Below are 18282 nucleotides of genomic sequence, written 5' to 3'. Positions count from 1 at the left end.
GACCATACTGAAGGTGGCATCAGAAGACATTTGAATCAACAAGATATATATGTAATGCTGGTGTGACTTCAATATACTGAAATGTGACATAACTTTCACCACACTCTCCTACTTTCAAATATTCATAATTGTCTTCAAGCTGCTCAAAAGGAAACTAGACTATGCCACCTATGTTTATATCTTCTCTGAGTTTCATCTCCGGGCTTTCACCTTCTTTACCCACAGGTTGGGCTTTGCATTCCATTCTAATTCATACTCTTATGTTTTATTTTTGAGCTATTTGTCCCATCTTTGCTCAGTACTATCACTTATGGGTAGATTCCCAACTTATTATAAAACATGTGTCAAAGATTTTCTGTTGGAATAACTTTTGGTTTACAGCTAGCAGCTACAATCAGCTCAAAGTGCTAGTAAAACCTATGCTCATACAAGCCTGACAGGAACACCTGCAGGACAGGGCACTCTGCTTTAGCGAGCCGTCAGTGAAACCACCTCCTCAGTGCTTGAGGTCAGCGTTGCCAAGCTACAAGGCCAGAAAACTGAGAGTTAGGTGCTTCAGGGCATGAAATCCCTGACTCATAAGGCCCCCTCCCCTAGGGACAATGATCCTTCCAGTCTGCCTTCCACTGTGTAGCAATATTTAGAGCTTCCTCATAGTGTGGCTACATTAATCATAAGATGATTGGTTTCTAGATGTTGTATAACCTGCTTGCTTATGTATGATTGGAAGATGCGTTCTATATCAATTGTAATCACTTCCACATTAAAAGAGCTTTCCTGGAGGTCGACTGCGGTTGTCACCTGCCAGCCGAGTGACCAATTGACCACACCAGTAACCAGAATGTATACAATTTTCCACTTTGATGATCCTCTTGTTTTCTCATTGATCTGATTTGAAATAATGGAAGGTCACTCTGAAAAGACCTTTTTCTTGGTGAGAGTCAGTGTTTGTTTTTTTTTAAGTTAATGGTGTACTGAAATAAGAAGTTCTAGTTCTTCTCTTGAGATAATAATACTTTGACTCATAATTTATTTTTTTGAGTTACACACTCTAGGCAAACTAAGTCCATCTAGTTCATCTTTATATCTCTAAAGCTGGTGGTATGTAATGAATATTATTTTGTTGACTAAATGAAATAGTAAAATTACATTCATTATTTAATTTCATCCTTTTATGTACATGCTAACCCTGTAAAGCATTTAAGGAATGGCAGAGATGATGAAACTTTGAGCTGAGATGAATGGAAAGCCTATTCCTCATCCGGGAACAGAAATTACAAATATCAAAAAGCAAAATAAAACCTGCAGTTCATAATTTGAATTGAAATTATTAATATATTCAAGGTTTTCAAAATGTATGAATATCTACAAAAACAAGCACAGATGTAATGTGTATACTATGGTGTGCTATGTGTGTTTATGTGAGTGTGCCGTGTGTGGCTGTACTTCTAGCCCCTTGTCCTCTGGTCTTTGAGCAGTGATCCCTCAATAACAGCACAACTGAAATATGTTTCACCATCCTTTGCCAAGCAAATACTAAGCATCATCACCAGGTGGAAAACTCAATTCTGTGAATCTGCAAGTCTATCAAATTCCATTTGTTATCTTGAGGTCATTATATGAGCTACTTTTTTTTCAGATTTAATGCTTAATATCATCAACTTCCTTTGTTTCCATATTATGCATTGCTAACTAGATGGACACTGCTTTAAGGTAGGGGAAAGATGTGATTCATCTGTATGTTTCTAATGCTGCAGAACTCTATGACAAAAGGCTCATCAAAGCCCTGGCCGACCCACTGCCCTGACTGTAAGCCTTTTGATGTCTCACACTTTAAGAATTTGCAGCAAGGTCTTAATTCTAATACTTGTAACTCTACCATGTTGTCACGTTCCATCATAAATCTTAAGAACGCCTCTGTGAGTCTAAAACTGCACCCCATTAGTCAATCAAATTTCATGAGCCACTGAGGATTTTAAGATAGGACTACTTTATCAACTGAAGTACGGAGTTTATGGACACTTCCTTCCCTTTATTTTCATATTCCACTCTTTTTACTTAGTTTAAAATATGGGTTTTAAAATTTTCTCTTGAGACTTTTCTCTAATTTACATGTTGTTTAGAAAAGTGTGGTTTAATCTCCCAGTGTTTGGGGATTTCTATCCATGTTCTGTTAATAATTTGTTACGTAATTCTATTGTGGTATGAAAACATACTTTGTATAATTTCCATTTCTCTATATCTCTATTCATTGGATATAATTTCCATTTCTCTATATCTCTATTCATGGTCTATAATGTGAATGCTCTTTGTGAATACTGCACGTGAGCTTGAGGAAAATGTTTATTTACATGTTGCTAGATGAAGTTTTCTATAAATGTCATTCAAACCAGGTGGCTTAGTGGTGCTCTTTGGGTCACCTCCATATTTACCAATATATTCTCTTCTTAATTACTGAAAATTAAGAAGTCAAGTCTGATTATAATAGTAGATTTGTATTATTTTCATACAGTTCTATCAGTTTTATTCAACTATTTTGTTGCTGTGCTATTAGGATAAATCACATTAATTATTAGTCTGATTGTACAATTAATCCCTCATCATTACATAATGACCACGCTACTTTTAATAATTTTCTTTGGTCCACAGTGATTTATCTAAAATTAATATAGTTACTCTAGCTTTACTTGATGAGTTATCATTGCATATAATTTTTCATAGCTCTATTTTTAACCTTTATGTGTTTTTACATTTAAAGTGCATTTCTTATATTCAATACATAGTTATTTACTACGTTTTTTTGTCCTCTCTGAAAATTGTTTCAATTTGCATATTTAGACAATTTACATTTAATGTGGTTATTCACATTAGTAGATTAATATCCACCATGTGTGTAATTGCTTTTTATTTATTGTATTTATTCTCTCTTTGTCATTCCTTCTTTTTCTGTCATTTCTGAAGTTCATTGACTATATTAGAGATTTCAGGGTTAGAATACCAGTTACACAACCCTGACACACTTAGTGGTTTCCCTTGAGGTTTAAATGTTCATTTACAACTAATCAAAAACCCCCCTTTCCAAGAATATAATTCTGCTTCATAGGAAGTGCAGGTTCCTTATAATGGAGTTTTCCCAGTCCCTACCTTCACCTTCATAATATTGTTCCTGTTCTCTCGTGTCTGCATACCTCATGGTCACTGAGATTTTTCTTGTCTCTTCTGCTCTGATCAACAAATTAGCTATTAAATCGATTATTATAAGAAATATCAAATATTTTACCTCTAGTTATGATTTTCTGAGGTTCTTTCTTTATATACATTCAAGTCTCTGGTATATGTATATTTTCTTCTCTGAGAAATTAGGTTTAACCTTCTTTTTTAAATATTTTTTTAGTTGTAGATGGATACAATATCTTTATTTTGTTTATTTTTATGTGGTGCTGAGGATCATGCCTCACACATGTGAGGCAAGTGCTCTATCACTGAGACAAACTATAGACCCTAGGTTTAACATTCTTTTAGAGCAAAACACTCTTGTCTTCAGTGCTGTCTGTTTGAGGTAAGCTCATATGGACTGATTCTCTGGGTTTACCTGACTCTCTAAATTTTGGGTTAGCAGTTTTCCATGTAACTTCATATCTCTGGAGAATTGGATAAACATGATTGTCATTTTTTTAAGATATATTTCTTGCCATAAGAATGAAAGGAATGTTTTCCAAACTTTTCATACATGGGAACAGAAACTGAAACTCCTGATTGTCTTTTACTCTGCACTTTCCTCTAATTATCTAGAGAGCTTGCTGCATATTGCTTCATCAATAGATATAGATATTGAGAGGTAGATACATGGAGAAACAAGGATACAAATATATTTAAACAACAATTGTGAAATATGGGAAGACAGAGAATGAAATGATAAATATGTTTCTCTGAGAGATTGCCATGAAAATAAAACTCAACGATAAAGAAAAAAATTAGACCACATCAAATATCCTTGCTACAAAGGTTAACTGAGAAATGACATTTTGAAGACAAGGTTGGAAATGTTGTTAATCCATCATAACTTCATAAACCATATTCCTCCAACAAAAGTTGTAGTGAAATGTTTTAATGTTCAGAAATTTTCTTATTTGGGAAGAAGAGACCCACCACCTGGTCCCGAATCTGCTTGGTTTTGATTCCATACACCAGGGGATTGACTGTGGGAGGTACCAGAAGGTATAGACTTGCAAAGAGTATATGGACGCTTGGAGGAACCTTCTTGCCTATGCGATGAGTTAAGAAGCTGAACAGTGCAGGTGTGTAGGAGACAAGGATAGTGCAAACATGGGCAGCACAGGTGCCCAGGGCTTTGGAGCGGGCATTCTGGGAAGACAGCCGGAAGACTGCTTGGAGAATTTTGATATAGGATGTGGCTATGAGCCCCAGGTCCAATATCATCACTGAAAGGGCCACAGAAATGCCATATGCTCTGTTAATAAGGGTGTTGGCATTGGCCAACTTCACCACGGCCATGTGCTCACAGTAGACATGATTGATGATATAATTTGCATAGTATGGCAGCCTCTTAATAAGAAGAGGACAGGGCAGAACCATGAGTATAGCTCGGCTGACACCAACTAGGCCCATTTTAATGATTTTAGATGTTGTTAGGATGGTTGTGTAATGCAATGGGATGCAGATAGCCACATAGCGATCAAAAGCCATGGCAAGTAGGAGAGCTGATTCAATAATGCAGAGTGTGTGGATAAAATACATTTGTGTTAGGCATATGTTAAAGCCAATCCTGTGATCATTAAACCAAAAGGTGCCAAGCATCTTGGGGGCTGTGGAAGAGGAAAGAGCCATGTCATTCACTGCCAGCATGCAAAGGAAGAAATACATAGGCTGGTGGAGGCTTGGCTCTAGCTTGACAGTAGCAATGATGATGCTGTTCCCCAGCAGGGTCAGGGCAAACAGGAGGAAGACAGGGATGCCGATCCAGCAATGAAAATCTTGCAAGCCAGGAATACCAACGAGGAAGAAAGATGAAATTGGGTGATGTGTACCATTATCTTCCATGTTAACACTTGAGAGGCTGCATGTTCAGTATCAAGTATGAAGGCAAAACCCCTGTGAGCAGGTATCACGACGACAGAACTCCTCCATGGCTCTGCAAAGGTAGATTCAATAAGCACTTGTGAATAGCCTATCTTAAGGGCTTGCTCTTTTTCAAAACTTCCATAAATCCTTAGGGAAATATCTTCTTTTGTGATCCCTAATATCTTGATTTGCAAATAAGAAAATGAAATTAAACTGTCTCTATTGTTTTCCTTTTAAACTTTATTCTACTTTTTAAATTTTTGTTATCTAGGAAGTAAACAGATAATGATAAAATGGTTCTGTCTTTGTATCTGTAAATTTTCAGGATGATGTGATACAGATTGTCTTAAGAAAAGCAAAGGCCTGCTGATTGTGTTAATCCCAATTACTAGAGTGGCCTAGGCAGGGGGAATTCCAAGTTCAAGGGCAGCCTGGGAGACTGAGGAAGACCCTGTCAAACTAGAATGTAAAAAAGCCCATTCATAATCATTTGCGCAGCATGTGACAAATCCTGGATTCAATACTCCATACTGCACAAAAAGAAAAGAAGGAAGGGAGGGACGGAGGGAGGGAAAGGAAACAAAAGGGAAAAACATGCACAAATAACAGACAAGCAAGGCTACTGATCTCAGGGAACTTTCAATCAAGTATGCAACTACATATAGGCGTACACACATACACACGAACTGTACATTCAAGGATGTGCATATTAATAATTAGCATGCTATTCAAAAGGCAGTTGGCAGTTAGCATTTTAACAATATACTGTCTACAGATAACTTAATAAAATAATCAGTAGTGTAGAATAAAGAATCTCAGAAACTAAATATGACCAAAGTTCTTTAGGACACTGAAAAGAATAAACTCTTACTATACTTTGGATCACTATATTCTTAATTCAGAAAAAATCTTGACGATAGTCCAAATATTGACAAGATATTAGAAACTTACTTTAATATTAGGAGTATCTCCTGAAATAACAAGTAGAAAAATAAAAATTTTCATTGGAATTTTAACATATATTAGTTACATATTTTTTTAGACCTTCTTTTTTTAAAATTTTTTTCACCGTGATTTTATCCTATACTACTTGGCCTTTCTATGCAATTAAAAACAGAATTTACAGATTTCATTTAATAATTCATTCAATTTCACTAAGAACATAGGCCAGAAAAGAAGGATTAACTGGCTTTTCTGATCCAGCCAAGAAAAGTTAAATTTATTCACTATCATATAAACGTACCATTCACAATTTATTTTAAAGGATTTTCATGAAAATAAATTTCATATGTACATGTCATAAAATAAAATGTTGCAAATAAGTTATCTGCTTTTCCAAAGTAACTGTGAATATTTTATTTTTTATTCTTTCAGATAATTAAAATATTGCCCTAAATAAACACATTAGCAGTTAATGGGATAATGTGAGACTTTTCAATGTCCTGCCCACCCATGTGTCCTCATCCTAGGTCTGGCTTTGTTAATACTCCTACTCAGTGGCAGTAAAGACCCAAGCACCAAATCCACTCCTCTGAGTCTGACCCACCATGACTATTTTCCTGTGACCTTTATTATGAGCTTGTACTTTGATTCTAGTAATTGTCCTCTAATCTTCTTCCTCAGATGCACATTCCTCCTATTATCTTAATTCTGAAATCTTAACACCTGTTTTCATAATATACCTATTTTTATTTCTAGTTGTTCCTAATATCTAAATTCCATTCCTTGAATTCCACAAATGTGAATGTTCAATAAACATTAAGGGATATTCTAATTAACAGTGCTTCTTTGGATTTCCAAATATCACATGAAAAAAAAAAAACTTTTTTGGTGATGAGATGTGCATTGTCTTATTAAACCTATGCTCTTGTGGATCTATGTAAATGAGCATATGTGGTGTTTTCTTGTAAGAAGGTAAGAATCAGAAGTTGAGTTACATTAATAGTTTAAGAGTCTTAAGAATTTAAACTTATCCAGAATACAAAAACTGAGTTATGGAGCATTATATATTAGAGATGGGTTTTATAATTCCAGAGAGAGATACAAACTTGGAGTTAGAAACTAGGAGTGTGAAATGCTTAAAGCCTGAAAGGTTCTGAGGTTCAATACAAAGAATACATTTTAAGGTTTGTTCATATTCCATGATTTTTTCCTCTTTTAGGAGAAGCAAAATTTTAAGAAGTTGTTGGAAGAGAATTATATACACAAGAAGAAAAGCAAAACATCTAGAAATATAAACATACCTCTTTAGCTAAGAAAATTGCATAAGATAAAAATCAAGGTTAATTATTTACATATATTTACATATTAACAAATTATGTCTTTTAGTTGTAAATTGATTGTGATAAGATAATAAAAAAATATGTTGTCACTTTGACTGGACAAGAGGACAGCTTCTCTTGAAGCTCCAGAACTTATAAAACAGAGGCAACTGCAGAGAACAATTCCTCCAGAAACCATTTCCTATATAAATCCCCAACCTTCTGGAAAGGTTTTTTTTTTATTTTTCCTGGGCCTATTTTGAATGAAATCAATGAGGTCCTTCATTTTGGATTTAGTAGATTAGCAGCAAAGTGAAAAGACCAGAGAATACCCTCCTGCTCTGCCATTGTGTCTGTTTCTGAAACAGGTAAATGTCAATCTTCCCGCCACATGTTCTGTTGATAACTTACCTGCATATGGATCTGTTTGCACAGACCCAGATGGAATCTGCCACTTCAGAGAGAAGAGTGCTAGTGGCACATGTGACACTTTCTAAATTTTCTGATATAAATTATATGTGGTTTTGCATGTGTGTGTGTGTGTGTGTTTATTTACTGTCTTCTCTCATTTCAAGTTTTTCTAAACAATATTCACTCCTTTTTTTTCAAATCTCCCCTACTCTGAATTTTATTTCCTGGCGACAGCAGTCACACAGTCATTTAGACCAGAAATCTCAGGGTTATCTTTTATCCTTCTCTCTTAGTAACTTTAAGATTGCAAACAAGTCATTTTGTCTTGTTGAATTCAATTATCTCATATTCATCAAATATAGTATACCTCACCTATGTCCATCTTCTTTAGTTAATTTTTTCATTAACTGACATACACTCCATGATTTGGCTTTCTAATTACTTTTCCTTGTTTTTTTTTTTGTTGTTGTTGTTGTTTTGTATTGTTTTGTTTTTAAATTCCATAAAAATCCATTTTCTCACATCATCAGAGTCATGTTTCCAACATTACATAGTAGTTTACTTAAAACCTTACCATTAAGGACCTGGGGCTGGGGCTGAGCAGTAGAGCACTTGCCTGGCAAGTGTGAGGCACTGGGTTCGATTCTCAGCATCACATATAAATAAATAAAATAAAGATCTATCAACTACTAAAAAAATGTAAAAACAACAACAACAACAAAACAACCTTATCATTAAAGCAATCTTCTAATAGCTCTTAGATCACTTTCTATGACTTTAAATCTACTCTACACTTGGACTTAATTGCAGTTTCTCTTGTCTGGTGGGTGAATTTCTACTTATCTTTTTAATGTGTACCAAACACAACTATAATAACTTTTCTCTTTATTTTAAAAAGTTACACAATCTTTTCTTTCCAATATTCTTTTAACTTGGAAATAGTTTAATGATTACAAATAGTAGTCTCTTGTTAACTAGTAATTTACAAACTCTACATAATGAAGAGTTTATATCTTAATGAATTTCATGTTTCTGGACTTTACATGAAATACACAGTTTAAATCTCAACGGACTTTATATTTCTGTTGTGTCAGCTCACATCTTGGCATAATAAAAGCAATTAATCTGTGATTTTGGTATTAAATGAAACATTCTTTACATGTTGTAATATCACAATAGTTTATAGGTGTCTTTGGCTTATAAGAGCAGTTTTTATTTTGTTTACAAATTAGCTTTTCTCAAAAAGTTCATTCTTGTTCACTTGGAACAATATAATCAAGTTTTTAAATTGATTATATGCACTTAATTGCTAGTAACTTGAGTTTTTGTTTGTTTATTTTGGAATAGCAGAGGGTGAAGATGTAAGGTGACTCTGATTTACCTACATGTGGGTTCGTTACTAGGTACCAAGGGAATTATTTTGAAATGTTGAGCATAGTATTCCACAACAACATGTTTCATGGTAGATACAAGTCAAGAACCTATCTCATATTTTCTTCCATTTATACATGAATGTGCTTACATATACACATGCACACATATACCTACACACACACACACACACACACACACCATTCTGAATTTTGTATCAATTCTTTCAAGAGGCTGTTATTTCAAATTTTGCTTTCTCCCAAGGAATAAGTCAAGTGAATTAAAATAAAAAGGACAACAAATTATATGTGCCAAATCTATTTTCAGTCTCTTTAACTGCTCTTAGGGCTTGAGCAAAAAGTTAATTATATTGTTGTAAATGATTGTAGCAATTTTTTCCACCAATAAAAATACTCATGTCAACAATTTCAACTTCTTTGATAAAATTTGAGTTTATTTCCTTATCTTAAAATTAAAAGAAGACAAAAAGAAAACCAACAACTAATTTTTTTTAAATAGATCCTATGTCCAAATGATGTGATCAGGAGAGTGCTCATGAACCTCATTCACTGAATTGTTACTTTTCACTTCGTCAATCTACTTAATATATTTTATATTATCTTTGATATCTGGAAATAACTATATCCCAGACCCACATGCATTGAAGAGTTTCCTACATGGCTTATATTTTACTGTTCCACTCTTAGATTAATAAATTACTATAAGGTATGTATGGGTGAACCTTTTCTGAACCCACTTCACTTCTCTCAATTGGTAATGTAATTTCCTTATGAATCAAAACAGACACATTTATCATCATCAATAACTGTACCTCCTCTGAAAACATCAGCTCCAACCAACTGTATCATGGGCAGTCTCCCAACCTCTAATTCTCCCAGCACAAGTACCTTCTCTCATATAAACACAGACCTTTTGAAATATCAATCCATATATTCATTTGTCAGTATATTCAAATATCTTATTACATTTTCTTTCTTTGTTCCTTTGCAACTCACCAGCATTGTATCCAACTCTTTTGCTTCTGCACCTGAATTCTTGAACACTATTAGGAAAATGACAAAACCATCCAAGTTAGTGCCATTTAAATCATATTTCAATTTTCCTACCTCTAAAATGTGCATAATAAAAAAATAAATTTTATTTTAATTGTGTTGTTATAAGGACTATATCAACTGATAAATGTGAAATGCTTAGTCTGCCACTTGGCACATAGTAAGCACCTAATAAGTGTTAGTTATTATTGGTAGAGACATTGATCAAATAACATCTCCCAGTTATGCTTGGAATTCACAACAAATTCTTTAAAATCCTGGTTATATATTCAATAGGAGATGGATCTTTATGAACTTCTTTACCTCTTGATACCTTGGTTTCTTAATAAGTATGATGAAGATAAAAATAATTACTACATCATAAAATTATTTCTACAAGAAAATGTTCACATAAATAAGAACTAGAAACATAGTGAACATTCAGCAAATGCTAGCTTTAAATAGATTTAATTAACCTCCCCTAAACTGTGTTAGATACCACTTCTTAGAAGGGAAAACTGTTAAGAATTATGAATTACCTACAAGCATTCTTAAATGTACATGTATCCTTATTATTCATTCCCTAAAAGAAAGAAGGCCTCCCATTCCCACACATAAGTATCCACCACACATACCTCTGATCTAATCTATATTTAGAATTAACTGTGTCAGCAGGCTCTATTCTATTTAATTTAAATCCTTTTTTCACCACTCTATCCTTTCTCTTAGTCAATTGCACCTTAAAACAAACCAATTCATTTCTTTCTTGTCTCCATTTATATCATCTTTTTTAAAGGAAGTTGAATATTCCCTATCTATTTTGAAAAATAATCTATTGACCTGATGGATGCAGGAAAAACTACTAAAATTTTTTTTGTATCTATTTATTTTTATATTTATGTCCTTCATGGGACTCTGAGGGTCATGAAAAGGAAAGTACTGAAATACAAAACATTTTCAATGAATTTCTGAGGAAAATTCATGTTTTTGTATATCCTCCACAGCCAAAGTATTTCATAGATTTTTATCCTGTTTCTGAAGCTTGTGACCGCCCTACTCTAAATGGTATTTCTGTAATAATTCTGAAACCTATGCCTTCCTCAACTTTTCTTTAAACATATTCTTTCCATTTTATGACTAACATAAGTTCCAAAATCAGAAACCATAGAAACTTCATAGGTTTTTGCATAAAAATCCAAAAACAAAACAACACCACCAACAACAGAAAAGATACTAAACTAATACTTTTTTATCTTTGGAGAACATTTGATTTCTATTCTCTAGTTATAAATCACATTACTCAAACCATATATATGTCTGTTATAAACATGTATCTGGATTTTCCTACCTGCATATCACCTTTTCCTCCTTGACTGCAAAATACTTTATCTCAAATAATGCATCACAAAATAAATAACATGTACTCTTGCTCCCTGAAAATTCTCAAATGATCCTTTTTCATTGCAGTGATCAAACAAAGAAACTTACCTGGTTAAAATACATGACCGCAGTGGCTTTTGGGCATTAAGTCCTCTGTGGAAAACTTGGTAATTATGGTTGTCCTATAACAGGAGATTATGAAGGTCACTTGTCTCATCAGGCTTTGGAAGGCCCAAAGGTCCACTGATTATACACAGCAGAGATATACACATGGAGGGGAGACAACACTACAACTATGCACAGACATTTGTACATGAAAGCTATAACACTATAAACATCACAGCACTGGTATGGGCATAGAGGGCTTCTATTACTATTTTAGAAAATATAGTCTCTAGAGACAGGGTCATGGTGCTTGGCTTGACTGGAGTACAAAATAAATATTTACTCAATTGAGAATGCTTAAGAAGATCAAGATTTCCCAGAGTCTAGTACTTGTATACAGATGCATATTAAGACAAGGACATTGCAGACCTACCCTGGATTGGCACAATTTGATTTCAATGTAGATCCCAGCTAATAATAATGACACCAAGAACTTAAAATTTGGGATATTTCAAGATTTCCATTATTATTTTAAATGCATACCATCTTATTGGAATACGATTTCTACATGTCCAGTCTCTTCAAGATTCGCCTTCCTATATCCATTGTTCTTCTGTGCACTGAAAAAGCCTGCAGTGCAGCTGCAGTTTCTTCAGTTAGTGAGGAATTAGATGCTCTTTGCAACAGCCTCACTCATCAATAGTGTCAGAAGATCAAATTTCCTGCCCCTCTGGATTTTTAGCTTCTGATACTTTCTGGTCTACTACACTAGTCAAATGATAATTTAGTTACTCATATACTTCAGGTATTACTTTCTTCCTGTTACTAGGAAAGAAAACACTTTCACATGCTGGAGAGTCCTTTGTGATTTTCACTCATGGAAAGGAGTGGATTTAAAGAATTATTTCTTATGATTGTTGATCCTCAGTTTTTCTCATGGATTTATAGCTGCTTCCTTTATATAGAGCACATTTTATAACAAAATTATAAATTTTGTTAGTTGTAAATGCTGCAAGTAATTCTCCCAATTGAGTCATCTGTTAAGTTTTTCTATGATTTCTTTAATTGAAAAAGAAAATAAAAGCCCTTCATTTTATGTAAAGTCATCACAAATTTGCCTATTATTTATTCTTGGGATTTCCTTTGTATTATTTTTAGATTTTTTCATACTACATCACAAAGATATATTAATGCATTCCTTTCTGACTTCATGTGTTTTGTAATGTCTTTCTTGTCTTCCAAGAAGAGAACTGTTCAATCCTAAAATTCATTTGGAAGAATAAAAGAGCCAGAATAACCAAAACAATTCTAAGCCATAAAACAATGCTGGAGGTATCACAATCTCTGACTTCAAATTATACTACAGAGCTAAGTAACAAAAACTGAATGGAACTGGAATAAAAATAGACACACAGATCAATGTTACAGAATAGAAGACACAAATAGAGACAAACCCACACACCTGTGGTCATCTGATCTTTGACAAAAGTGCCAAAAACATATTGTAGGAATGACAGCCTTTTTTACACATGTTTCTGGAAAAACTTGTTATCCATCTGTAGAAGAATGAAGCTAGACTCTTATCTCTCACTCTGCACAAAAGTCAACTCAAAATGGATCATAAACCTGGGAATTAGACCCAAAACTGTGAACTTGTTGATGAAGGTTAATGGTTGTATGTTTTCTGACATATGCAGAAACTATAGAGAATGACAGTAAAGAAAGGTGGGAGTGGATCTCATGAACATCAAAGGGAGACCAGTAAAAGAAAGGAACCAAGGAATGGGAGGTAGAGATGGAGTGGGGGAATGCTGGAGAATGATACTGGCCAAATTATATTGTTGCATTGTGTACATGTACAAATTTTTAACAACAAACCCCATCAGAATGTACAACTAAGGCACCAATTAAAAATTATGTGGAGAAAAAAAGGACAGATGCTCGTGCTGGACATAGTAGCATATGCCTGTAGACACAGCAACTCAGGAGGCTGAGGCAGGAGGATTACAAGTTTGAGGGCACTTTGTGCAACTTAGACCCAGTCTCAAACACACACACACACTGAGACCCAGTTTCAAAAACAACAATGACAACAACACACACACACACACGAAAACAAACAAACAAATAGGCTGTGGATGTAGCTCAGTGGTGGAGTGCCCCTGTGTGTTCAATCTCCAGTACCCAACTCCCAAAACATCCCAACAAAAACAAACAAACAAAAAAAGATCATTGGGGAATTTTGCTTTTACACTCAGTGTAGCAATCTACAGTGGTTCTCCCTTATGCCCAGTTTTCTTTCAACATTTTTGGTTTCCTATGGTCAACAATGGTATGAAATAAAAATCAGAAATTCCAGAAATACACCATTCATGAATTTTAAATTATGTGGGTTTTTTTTTTGGTGTGATGAAATCTTGTTCAGTACTCTTCCATTTTTTAGAATTATATTTTGTCCAGCATATCCATCTTATATGCACTGTGTGTCCATTAATCACTTAGTGGTACTATCCATTCTCAGCTCTTCAGTATCACAGACTTGTTTTCAAGTAAACTTATTCTACTTATTAATAGCCCTAAGAGTTGGGCATATTTGGGCATGCCTGTAATCTCAGTGACTTCAGAGTCTTAGATAGGAAGATCACAAGTTTGAGGCCAGCCTAGGCAATTTAGCAAGCCCTTTCTCAAAAAAAAAAAAAAAAAAAAAAGGCAAGGGGTTGGGGTATACTTCAGTGATAGAGTAACCCTAGGTTGAATCCCAAGTACCACTAAATTAATTAATTAATTAATTAATAATATCTCTGAAATGTGAGAGTAGTGTTGTTGACAATTTTATTATCACATAATGTTATAATTCTCATATTTTATAATTAGCCATTATCGTGCCTCATTTGTAAAATAAACTTTATTATAGGTGTGTGTATAGGAAAAAAAAACATAGTATATAGGGTTCAATGCTATCTGAACAACTAGGAGTACTGTGTTTTATGTGGATAGGAAAGGACTTAAATATCCTCAAATTGGAATGCTTAGTCTACAAATTTGAATTCTTATTCTCTTTATTTTTAATGTAATTACTTTATTTTTAATAGTTGAGTTAAATTTTAGCACCTTTTAAAATTTTTTTCTGTGTTTATCTTTCTATATGTACTGGTCTTACCTTTTAAAATTAACAATAGTTTTAGTATTCCTTTGATATTCTCTATTGGATTTTATACTTGTTAATTTCATACCATCTGTGTTTTAGATGGTACTCTAAAATCACTAAAAGGTTTTGTTATAATATACAATGAATAAATATAAAGTATGTGAATCATTAATAAAATATTTTAGTATGATATAAAAACTTAATAACAATAAAATTCCTTGTTGATTTCTCTAATTTGTGATCTGTTTAATTATTTGTATTAAAAGATTAGTTTTCTTTCAAGAAATATGTTTGATAATTTCATTGTCATGTTGCTCATTTATTTATGGAGATCACAGGTTGCCAAATGAAAACCAGCAAAACATCTCTTGTCTGTAGATTTTTTTTCATTTCATTTTTTTCTTTTCTTTTTTTGCTTCTTCCTTTCTCTTTCTTCTTCTGTACATCTTGTGAGTTGAGAAAGTTTGTTGCATTATTAAGAATTATTTAATGGAAGTACATGAAAAAATGCTCACCATCTCTAGCAGTCAGAGAAATGCAAATCAAAACCACCCAAAGATACCATCTCACTCCAGTAAGATTGGCAGCCATTATGAAGTCAAACAACAACAAGTGCTGGCGAGGATGTGGGGAAAAAGGTACACTTGTACATTGCTGGTGGGACTGCAAATTGGTGTGGCCAATTTGGAAAGCAGTATGGAGATTCCTGGGAAAGCTGGGAATGGAACCACCATTTGACCCAGCTATTACCCTTCTCGGACTATTCCCTGAAGACCTTAAAAGAGCATACTATAGGGATGCTGCTACATCGATGTTCATAGCAACACAATTCACAATAGCTAGACTGTGGAACTAACCTAGGTGCCCTTCAATAGATGAATGGATAAAAAAAAATGTGGCATTTATACACAATGGAGTATTACTCTGCACTAAAAAATGACAAAATCATGGAATTTGCAGGGAAATGGATGGCACTAGAGCAGATTATGCTAAGTGAAGCTAGCCAATCCCTAAAAAACAAATGCCAAATGTCATCTTTGATACAAGGAGAGCAACTAAAAATAGAATAGGGAGGAAGAACATGAGAAGAAGATCACCATTAAACAGGGTTGAGAGGGGGGAGGGAAAGAGAGAGAGAAGGGAAATTGCATGGTAAAGGAAGGAGACCCTCATTGTTATACAAAATTACATACAAGAGGAAGTGAGGGGAAAGGGGAAAAAAAACAAGAGAGAGAAATGAATTACAGTAGATGGGGTAGAGAGAGAAGATGGGAGGGGAGGGGAGGGGAGGGGAGGGGAGGGGGATAGTAGAGGATAGGAAGGGCAGCAGAATACAACAGACACTAGTATGGCAGTATGTAAAAAAGTGGATGTGGAACCGATGTGAATCTGCAATATGTATACGGGGTAAAAATGGGAGTTAATAATCTGCTTGAATCAAATGTATGAAATATGATATGTCAAGAGCTTTGTAATGTTTTGAACAACTAATAATAAAAAAAAATTATAAAAAGAATTATTTAATGAAATATAGCACAACAAAAATATACTACAGAGAAAGTATATGGACAGCAAAGTCCAAAATATTAATATATGACCTTTAAAAATTAACATCACCTGTTTTATGTATTGTTTTTCAATTTTATATTACTGGAATTTTACTATAAAACAAATCTGTCAAATTGTCTGGTACTATGGTGCTAGGAAATAATTCTATCACCCTTTGTTTATCAATCTTTACTACTTATTCTAAACTAATCCATAAAATATAAATATTGTCCTTATTAATCTGGTGCCAGGTAATGTTTTGATGCACATACACATTATACAATGTTTAAATAAGTGTTAGCATATCTATCTCCTCATACATTTAGCTATGGTGAAAACTTTCAAATCCCTTCTTCTAGTTGTTTAAATTGTACTCTTCATTACTACATCATGGGAGAGGGCAACAATTACAGGAAAGAAAACACACTGATATTTCAAAAATTATGTTTTATTAGTGTCTTGTTTATCTCTTTTGAACCTTATGGAAAAGACTTTCACTGAATAGTCTCCTTGGACTTGTGAAATTTAAAGAAAATCATCTGGGAGATCCTCATTTTGTCAGGGAAGGCACTCAATTGTATCAGAAGCTTCAATGAAAATACACTAATCCTAAAGGCACAAAATCTTTAGGGGAACTTTAGACTTATCAATAAAGAAGATAAGTCAATGAGATTCAGAGATTTCTCCATCATCAATTAGTCCTTAATTTGGCTTCTCAGTAATCATATCCCACTTCCGACAGTGCTCAAGGCCAACAGGGTGGAAGCTTAGCAGATTACTCCAATGTGTTGAGCTTTTCTGTACAAAAGCAGGAACACTCTCAGGATATAAAAGAACCCAGAAGGAGATATTTTATTTGTGTGGAGACTTTTAACTGTAGACAAATGGATTTCAAAAATGCAATAGACTATCTGTGGGCCCATATGAGATACAGTGATTTTTCAATCAATAGAATAATGGGTGGAGAAAAGTCCATATATATTATTGTCCAAATAAGAACATGCAAAGATTCTTCGTAATGTTTATGTTTCATGTCTTTCTTTCCAGATCTAAGAACTATCTCTTTGTGTTCTTTATTATTTCCTGTACCAAATCTGGTTATTTTTTTCTACTATGAGAAAAGGAAGGTAGCAACACGTTAAGACTCATAATGCCTTTAACATAACCTCCTTTTATTGATGCACCATTGGTATTATTACCCCTTCAGTGACCTAAAACCATTGTTTAATGTAGTTATATCATCACCATGACCCCAAACTATCCACTGTGTTGCTGGGTTAGGTTTGATTTCTAAAGGCACAACAAGTGTGAGCATCAGAAAGAACCAAGGGCAGAATTACCAGCATAGGGAGAAGACAAGTGTGTAATTACACCTGAGTGACACTGATGAAAACCTCAGCTGAAAGAGTCATTAAAATGGTGGCTAAAGTAAAAGACACGGCTGAAATAATGCAGAGAGCCATCCCATACACTGAAGACTTTTACTCTCAGTCAAATGTTTCTAACCTTAAGTTCTTCTCAAATAAAAACTCCTGTACCTGTAAAAGTTTTATCTTCCTTTATCTTCCTTGTATACTCCTTCTGCAATTTTCCCTCTGTGAAATAAATCCAAAATAGACTTCTCAGACTTATAAGAAAAATCAATGGTTTATCTTCATCAGAAAAGGTTATGCATTTCTGAGCACTTGGTTCAATATATTCAAGGTTACATGGCCATGAATATAAATAAAATTCTACTTTATTCAATTTAAAGTTTCGTCTAGTCAGTGTATTTTTCTATAATGAATAAATATCCATGGAATAAAAAGAAATTGATGAGAAGGTATTGCATTGAATATGCTTTCAGAATAATAGGAGTCAATTATAACCTTGAAGAGTTTAATGTTATCAGGCACAAATGGTCAGATTTAGCATCTCCAAAATT

General features: G+C 33.9%; 1 protein-coding gene across 1 annotated transcript; it reads right to left on the bottom strand.

Moving 5' to 3' along the window:
* Nucleotides 1-4107: 4107 nt before the first annotated feature.
* Nucleotides 4108-5061, bottom strand: LOC124090949 (olfactory receptor 52P1-like). Its single transcript, XM_046441758.1, has one exon. It carries the CDS (start codon nucleotides 5059-5061, stop codon nucleotides 4108-4110), a length of 954 nt encoding a protein of 317 aa, XP_046297714.1.
* Between the last annotated feature and the right edge of the window lie 13221 nt (nucleotides 5062-18282).

Source organism: Marmota monax, unplaced genomic scaffold (genome assembly GCF_021218885.2).
Source record: "Marmota monax isolate L192 unplaced genomic scaffold, Marmota_monax_Labrador192_F-V1.1 WCK01_AAM20220418_F8-fsc00068, whole genome shotgun sequence".
NCBI lineage: Eukaryota > Metazoa > Chordata > Mammalia > Rodentia > Sciuridae > Marmota > Marmota monax.
Note: the sequence above shows the minus strand (reverse complement) of the source record. Positions and strands in the feature narration are given on the sequence as shown.